We start from the raw sequence: 9,129 nt of genomic DNA on the forward strand, positions 1-9,129 counted from the left end.
TGTCTCCTAGCACCCTGGGATGCCGTTTATGTGTCTCAGTCATGCACACAAACATGGCGGAACCCATGGAGCTGCTCTGCTGGGGAGGCGACTGGGATCTGCCATCGGTGCACACAGACTCCCTCGTCGTGCTGGTAACTACACGGTTTATTTTAACGCTTGTGTTGTGTGCGTATTCACAATGTAATATAATCAAGAATGTCGATAACCTTTTGGAGAAACCTGTCTTAGGGTCCGGATAGCTTTATCCAGCAGTGTCAGAGTCACTTTGATAAATGAAAGTGTTGCTACACTATTTATACGCCATTTCAATTGTCAACTGATGCATCCCGTTACAGTAGCTGTCATGCAGAAAGGAGCTCGACTGTATTGCATTGCATTGGTTTGTCTGGTTGATAATAGTAAGCTAATATGTGTCGCACAGCTCCGGTGTTTATTTCTTGAAGGTCAGAGGAATAATGCTGATAGGATCTGAAGGGTATGGGCTCTTTTTACACGCTTTTCACTTAGAATATAGATTATACACAGTGCTTGTGTTTTGTGCGTTAGTACAGCTTCTATTGTTTGTTTTTGCAGCTACTTAACCTGCGTTCTGATAACACTTTGCAAAAATGCATAATAAAAGTCCTCGTTACAATATAGCGCTTTTGAGATGATTATCAATAATTATTTGACCATAAATCAGGCATCTATTCATCTTACATGCTTTTAATGTTCTTTTATAGGCTTATGCAAAATTTGCAGGCGCAAAGCTTGTGGTAAAATCTGTTGACTGGACGTGGAGGACTATTACAGGTCAGAAAAAGTTGTTTGTAATAGTCTTGGTGTGAGAGCATGTTTAATGTAGTAAAAGTCTGGAATTTAGCCACAGGCATCCATGTAGTTTTCCAAATGTAATATTGTGAATGCCAAACATTGCTGAAGTGCGTGAGAGACAAAGGTCATGCAGCTTTTTCTAATGGTTAAACTGCAGCTGTCACGTTTCTCCCTCCACAGCATCTGTGCCACAACTACATTATGAGGGATCCACAGTCACAGAACCAACACAAATTCTAAACTTCCTACGAAAACAGGTAGAAATTCATATTTGTTTACAGATTTGCTCCTTTTTGTGTAACATAAGAGGGGATATTTTACAGTTTGTCAGTCATTGTCACAAAAAAAAAAAAACCATGATAAATGGCCCTGACGCGAAGTGGTTAATTTTGACAAGCTGACTGTACTACTTATAACACAGCTTTACCTAATACATTCAGATACATGAACATAAAATATTTAATTAAATGTATTATATGTGATTAGCTACAGTTTATTGTCTATATATGTGGGCATTATTCAAAGATATTTGACCACAGAATTTCACAGTTGACTAATCAGAATCTAGTTTTCCAGAGAGCCAACTCTTTTTTTTGTAAATCTATATTTATTGGAAATATACATACAAGTGTGAAATATGAAAAGTATCAGCATATTCCCATTTTTTCCCCATGATAACAATTAACAAAAAATCAGAAAAGGAACAAAAAAGTCCAGCAGTAAAAAAGAAATAATAATAAATGAAGTTGTCAATAGAATTTGTGTAATGTATTCCACACAGAGTTTCAATGCCGACTATGAGTTGACAGCTAAGCAAGGGGCAGATACAATGGCTTACATCGCACTACTGGAGGAAAAGCTGCTGCCAGCACTGGTATTTCATCTGCAATTCACATACTGATTTAAAACTACTGATCCTCATAATGATTATTGTATGAATTAAGTGTTGATTTGTGTTCATTTGTAGCTGCACACATTCTGGGTGGACGCAGAGAACTATGCTAACCTGACCCGGCCATGGTTTACGTCACATTCCCCATTCCCCCTCAACTTCTTTGTACCGGGTCGACAGGCCAGTTTGGCTCTGTCTCGCATCTTACTGACCAAAGCAGAGTCGCCATTGCTGAACATCACAGAGGTGGAGGGAAAGGTATGAGAAAACAGATCCATAATTCTTACCTCAGTTACTGAGACATTATGTTTCATGCATAGCATTGAATTCATCTATCCTTTTTCATTGCCATGGTGAAATGGAAATGTCTGCGGTTCTGTGTTGTGAAATGGAAAACAGTTTACCTCTCAGCCCTCATGAGCAAATTTGCCTGGAGTGGAGTGTAGAAACCAGAGGATCATGAAATATGTTACACAATAAATGTGCTATTGTAGTTATTCCATCCTTCATAATAATGAATATAAAAATTTTATGGTTAGTAATAGAATTTCTTTTAGATCTACAGTGAAGCCAAAGAGTGCCTGAATTTGCTCTCCCACAGACTTGGGAACTTCCGCTTCTTTTTTGGAGACACGTGAGTTTTTTTTTTAACTCTTTTATCCTTTAATACCAAAAAATGAAAATTCTGTCATTTACTCACCCTTCTTCTTACTGTATATGACTTTCATGGAACATAAAAGAAGATATTTTAAGAAATGGCTCTGATATACTCACAGTGAACTTCTTTTTCAATCTTCACTTGGAGGTAAAAAGATGTTCAAAATACTGTTAGTGAACATCCTGACTCTGCTGAGAGTGGCATTTAGATATGTTAATATGTGTTGCATGCTTTCCTCTCAATAACAAAATAAACACAAAACAAAAATCATAGTTATAATCACTCATTATAATTAATTATAAATATTTGGATCAGTTAATAGAATTGACTTGATGTAGCTGAATTAATATAATTTAATTAACCTGTTCATCCAGAGAACACTCAGTATTAATCGTCTATCAATTTTCAGAAAGGATATTTTTCATGGCCACAGAAAAATAACTATTTCTTACTAGGTACAGTGATACTCGAGAGCATGTAGCTATAATTGCATCGTTGAAGGGACTTTGATTTGCAAACATATCACAGAATCAACACTAATGTTAATGTGCACAAAAGTTTTAACTAAATCGTGAACGCATAACTAGTCTAAACAAACACATACACACAAATCATGCATACATGAACTGAAGCAGAAACAGGGGAGTGAAGCTATGGATACAGTGCATCCGGAAAGTATTCATAGCGCTTCACTTTTTCCACATTTTGTTATGTTACAGCCTTATTCCAAAATGGATTAAATTCATTATTTTCCTCAGAATTCTACAAACAATACCCCATAATGACAACGTGAAAAACGTTTGCAAATCTTTGCAAAATTATTAAAAACAAAAAAAATCACATGTACATAAGTATTCACAGCCTTTGCCATGACACTCAAAATTGAGCTCAGGTGCATCCTGTTTCCACTGATCATCCTTGAGATGTTTCTACTACAACTTGATTGGAGTCCACCTATGGTAAATTCAGTTGATTGGACATGATTTGGAAAGGCACACACCTGTCTATATAAGATCCCACAGTTAACAGTGCATGTCAGAGCACAAACCAAGCCATGAAATCCAAGGAATTGTCTGTAGACCTCCGAGACAGGATTGTATTGAGGCACAGCTCTGGGGAAGGGTACAGAAAAATTTCTGCAGCATTGAAGGTCCCAATGAGCACAGTGGCCTCCATCATCTATAAATGGAAGAAGTTTTGAACCACCAGGACTCTTCCTAGAGCGGGCCGCCCGGCTAAACTGAGCGATCGGGGGAGAAGAGCCTTAGTCAGGGAGGTGACCAAGAACCCAATGGTCACTCTGACAGAGCTCCAGCGTTTCTCTGTGGAGAGAGGAGAACCTTCCAGAAGAACAACCATCTCTGCAGCACTCCACCAATCAGGCCTGTATGGTAGAGTGGCCAGATGGAAGCCGCTCCTCAGTAAAAGGCACATGACAGCCCGCATGGAGTTTGCCAGAAGGCACCTGAAGGACTCTCAGACCATGAGAAACAAAATTGTCTGGTCTGATTAAACAAAGATTGAACTCTTTGGCCTGATTAGCAAGCGTCATGTCTGGAGGAAACCAGGCACTGCTCATCACCTGGCCAATACCATCCCTACAGTGAAGCATGGTGGTGGCAGCATCCTGCTGTGGGGATGTTTTTCAAGTCAGGTACTCAGAGACTAGTCAGGATTGAGGGAAAGATGAATGCAGCGATGTACAGAGACATCCTTGATGGAAAAACTGCTCCAGATCGCTCTGGACCTCAGACTGGGGCGACGGTTCATCTTCCAACAGGACAACGACCCTAAGCACACAGCCAAGATAACAAAGGAGTGGCTACGGGACAACTCTGTGAATGTCCTCGAGTGGCCCAGCCAGAGCCCAGACTTGAACCTGATTGAAAATCTCTGGAGAGATCTGGAAATGGCTGTGCACCGACGCTCCACATCCAACCTGATAGAGCTTGAGTGTTCCTGCAATGAAGAATGGGAGAAACTGCCTAAAAATAGGTGTGCCAAGCTTGTAGCATCATACTCAAAAAGACTTGAGGCTGTAATTGGTGCCAAAGGTGCTTCAACAAAGTATTGAGCAGAGGCTGTGAATACTTACGTACTTGTTTTTTATTTTTTATAAATTTGCAAAGATTTCAAACCAACTTCTTTCGTGTTGTCATTATGGGGTAATGTTTGTAAAATTGAGGAAAATGAATTTAATCAATTTTGGAATAAGGCTGTAACATAACAAAATGTGGAAAAAGTGAAGCGCTATGAATACTTTCCAGATGCACTGTACATAACCACAATGTAACCGTCAGTTAACCACCTGAACAGAACCTTGGTGACAAGGGGTCTACAGCTTATACTAAACCTCTGTTTAGTTAGTTAAATGTACGATATACTTGCAATGCCTTAGCCGTTGAACGAGTGTCCGGACTCAAGAGAAAGTCTTGATGGTTCAGTAGTTCGATGGTGTTGAAGTTGCAATCAAATTCTTCTGGATTGAATTAACTTGTTAGCCTGACTTGGTCGTTGTCAGAAGAGAGAGGAAAGTTACGACATGGCTCGATGCCGGCTCCGAAGAAAGAGGAGGAAGAGCTAGAGAGTCACTAAGACAGTGCTCTTTAATTTCTGTGGAGGTCACACTTCTCAAGTTTGGCTTGACCAATGAGAAAGGTGTAATTTTCAAGCGGGAAAAGTTCCTTTGTTTGGAACTGACTCATTTGCATGATTAGAATGGGCTGACAGTTTGTGTCTTTCCTATGGCCTGTGCTGTTGCATGTGGCCACCTTGCTGCAACTGGAATGTCTCTGATGTTCACTGGTCAGTGTCAGCAGGGGAGTAAATGTCGATAACGATAAGTGGAAAGCAGACTTCTAGGAACCAGCTTGAGCCTGCTTGGACCTTTGCTTGTTGCGGTCTTGAGGCTTCTGTTGGATTATTTATTAATAAGTCCAGCTGCTACAATACTATGTAATTGCCATGGACCAATGGTAGTTTAAAGGTGTTTACCAGCCGGAGTGAACTTTTCTAGAAAGTTCGCTTTGGCAAACTTTTTTTGAACTCCAGAAACAAACTCCAAATGAACTTTGTTTTGGTCTGATTTTGTTCAAAATGACGTCACACCAGTTTGTTCTTTTATTCTACTAAAAATATATTGGGGCCTTTAGTGTTATGGTGTTGGAAGTTAATGGGCTACAAAAGTTATTTTAATTTGTAATATCTTACATTTAACTGTTTTTACTGTATTTTTGATCAAATAAATACTTGGTGTGCATAAGAGACTTCTTTCAACAACATAAAAATCATACTGACCCCAGACTTTTGAACAGTAGTGTATAACTGAGTGAGTTAATGTAATCATCTTTGTGTGTCAGCCTGAACTTCACCATGTTTTCTATCTGCTAGGCCTACAAGCCTGGATGCCTTTGTGTTTGGCCATATCGCCCCTCTTATTAAAGCCCCTCTGCCCAGTGGGCAGCTTCAGAAGCACCTGAACCAACTTGATAACCTCTGCCAGTTCTGCAACACCATCCTTAAAAGCTACTTTTCCGATGCCACCGCTGAGAAGAGAATGGACTGTAAGTAGTACTATAGTAGGGGGTACTATATTAATAAAACCACAAAAAAATAAAACATAGTATTGGTCCTGCTCTGCTCTCTTTCTTCTTTTTATTAGTTTATTTTAACCTCTGTTTGTTTGCTGTTGAATCATATAGATTTAAAACATTTAACCAGACATTCATGATTGATCACCTTTCCATTGCTTTCAACCCGAGACATTTGGCTCTAGCAGATGTTAAAAGACAGTTTAATAACAGCATGATCTTGGGCCTCGTGGCTATTTTAAGTGATTTGCTATGTCTCTTTGGCTGCACTGTGATTCTACTAACCTTTCTCCCATGTGCGTAAAAACATCTGCTTTTCTTCAGAATCAGTGTCCTATCGTCTTTTCTTTTCTTTATCTCTGCCTCCTCGCTAGGCTCACCGATGGCTACCCATGATCCTGTCGATGCAAACCTCCAGAAACTGACACAACTTGTTAACAAAGAGTCCAACCTTATTGAAAAGGTCTTGGCAAGATCTGCTCATTCACTTCTGAATTTAATGTCATTAGAAATTAGAGTACATGGTCAAAAGTATGTGGATGGCCAAACACTTTTTCCACTATATATTGAAACATGCATGTTGATATTTTCTCCTATTTGGATACAAGAGCATAAGTCATGTCAGACACTGATATTGGGTGATGTGATCTTCCTCACAGTCAATGCCCCAGTTCATCCTAAAGGTGTTCAATGGGGTTCAGGTCTGGGCTAGTACAGGCCAGTCGATAAGGAGTTCAACTACACTCAATAAATTATTTATTCAATTGCTTTTTGCACAGGGGCATTTCATGCTGAAACAGAAATGTCATGCAGAATTCTGCTGAAAATGTTTGTCATAAGAAGATTGTGTAAAAAGTGATTGTAATTTTGACGCTATACTGTAAAAACCTGATGATTGGTTAACAGTAAGTTCCCTTACTGTATATTGTGAAAAATTGAAATAGATCTAATGGTACATTCCATGCACATTTACGGTAAATATTTTTGGATGTGAAAAAGAACAACGCTGCGAATACTTCTCTACTATATAGTAGGTGAAAAACAGTATTCGAACAGAGTAGTATGTCCGAATTCATAGTAATCGAAAAACTGTAGACGAAAAGTACCCAGATGACTTATTACTTCCAGTGAGATTCTGAAGTGTGCATACGATGGACACTTTACTATCCCACAAGGCCACGGGAGAAGATTTGTGAATGGAGTTGAAGGGACGTAACTGACGCTGGTAGGTCATGTCACAAGAACAACATGGCGGATGTAGTACGTGTGAACGTCTGTAGTACATGCATTCGTACTATATAGAACGTACTTTTTCTAAATTTTACCTCATTTACCTCAGCTTGTGGAAAAGTTACTTGTGATAAACACCGATTAATCATATGGCTTTCTCTTTACCACCTGTTTTAAGGTGGTTGTCAGTGTATTATAAAAGTAAAAAAACAGATTTTAGTAATTTGGTACATTAACATTGTTACAGCTAATGAAATATACATTGTTGTTTTTTTTGTTTTTTTTACCGTAAATGTATGTTCAGTCTCTAAAACTTAATGTTGCTACCATATTTTTACAGTAAAGTGCCAACCACAGCTACAGTTTGTTTACCATAAATATTTAGTTTTTTTTAAATGTGTATGGCTGTATGCATAATTTTATGAACCTGCTAGTAATGCTGCTGAAATAGACACAAAAGCGGGTGTCCACATACTTTTGGCCATGTAGTGAATCTCATAACCTATAAAACATCATCTTACACATCTTTTGAAATTGACACTTGTCCTGTGAGTCTTATCTTCATGTATCTTTACGTCACAGATGGATGACAATCTTCGCAGCAGTCCACAGCACAGACCGCACAGACACGAGGCCAAACCCTCAGCCCTGGCCAGCGAGAGGAGCTAAACCTGATAAACCCCCTTCTATCTAAGCACTGACTTTACCATTATTTATTTTTTTCCAATGGAAATTGACATTGAAATAATTTCCAAATCATATTTGCAACACAACACCATAAAGGGCTTGTTAAATGGGCAGTCGTCATCTGTTGTATATAAGTATCATTAGCACATGAGGCAACTACATGCATTATAAAAAGGAAAATGCTTTTTTAGTAGCTTAATAACAACACTGAGCTGACAGTTGATGACTTGCGATACAAATGTTAGCATTTAAAAGAAATGTAGCTTTTAGTTCAGTTGCATTGCTCTTAATCAGTTTCCCTGGCTGTCATTGGCTTTCTCTTCAAATAATAATTGTATAAGGAACTTTAAATGCACTAGCTGGCTTTCTAAATGCAAAAGCTTTTATGTGTGTGTTCTTGTTTTTTTTTTTGTTTTTTTTTTAACTTTTATTTATTTTTTCAATCCTGCCCAAACCATTACAGGTATATTATAAGCTTTATGGTTTATAGACTAGGTGTTTCAGCTTTTATTTCATGGTGGTGTTCATAATTATAATAGGAGTTCAAGTTTTTACATCTTTAAGGTTCATAACAGTTACTTTAGTGCATATGGGTAAAATATCATGCATGTATCAGCATTGTTCCTCATTACAGTATAACTTAATCCAATTTGAACTGATCTTTCCATTTCTCTCACTTGATTACGTAACTTTCACATTCTTGACTTTTGGTGCAAAGGGATCTTGAAATCTGATTTTGTGTACTGTGTATACATTTATTGTTCTTCATCTGGAGGTTTTATAAATGCACGGAATGCCTTAAAAGTCCAGTGCTGTGCCATACCATCTCACCTGACTGTATTTTTGATGTAATCATTATTCATTGTGTCTCAAGAAATTGTATATTTCAAAAAATATTAGTGTACAGCAATGTTCAAATATATGTATATATATGCAATAAAGTGAAATTCTTTGAAATAGATAAGTTAACATGTTCATCTTATTATGCTCTTACATTTAGTTGTTTACACCAAATGTAAAACCCACAACATTTTTTATTTGTATTGTGGAAAGTACATCCTGATGTAATTTAAGAACCTATTTATGCTCTTTGAATGAACAATACTAACATATTGCACAACTTTCCGTTCGTTCATCATTTAAATGTGGCAGTAATAGAGAGACAGCTGTAGGGCTGCTGTTTGGATGTCACATGGAAGCTATTACAACTCACCACTCCCCAAATATTCACATTCCCTCAACAAAATGGAAAGGAC

General features: G+C 38.1%; 1 protein-coding gene across 2 annotated transcripts; it reads left to right on the forward strand.

The window, feature by feature from the left end:
• Nucleotides 1-8,837, forward strand: mtx3 (metaxin 3). 2 transcript variants are annotated; one of them, XM_051894525.1, is made up of 9 exons: nt 1-134; nt 726-795; nt 997-1,073; nt 1,598-1,690; nt 1,784-1,966; nt 2,266-2,342; nt 5,757-5,929; nt 6,331-6,419; nt 7,769-8,837. In XM_051894525.1, the coding sequence occupies exons 1-9, from the start codon at nt 42-44 to the stop codon at nt 7,853-7,855; spliced, it is 942 nt and encodes a 313-aa protein (XP_051750485.1). In that variant the 5' UTR covers nt 1-41; the 3' UTR covers nt 7,856-8,837. The 2 variants fall into 2 exon arrangements, with proteins under 2 accessions (XP_051750485.1, XP_051750486.1); XM_051894526.1 differs by lacking the exon at nt 6,331-6,419.
• Nucleotides 8,838-9,129: the final 292 nt, after the last annotated feature.

This window comes from Ctenopharyngodon idella, chromosome 5 (genome assembly GCF_019924925.1).
Source record: "Ctenopharyngodon idella isolate HZGC_01 chromosome 5, HZGC01, whole genome shotgun sequence".
Classification (NCBI taxonomy): domain Eukaryota; kingdom Metazoa; phylum Chordata; class Actinopteri; order Cypriniformes; family Xenocyprididae; genus Ctenopharyngodon; species Ctenopharyngodon idella.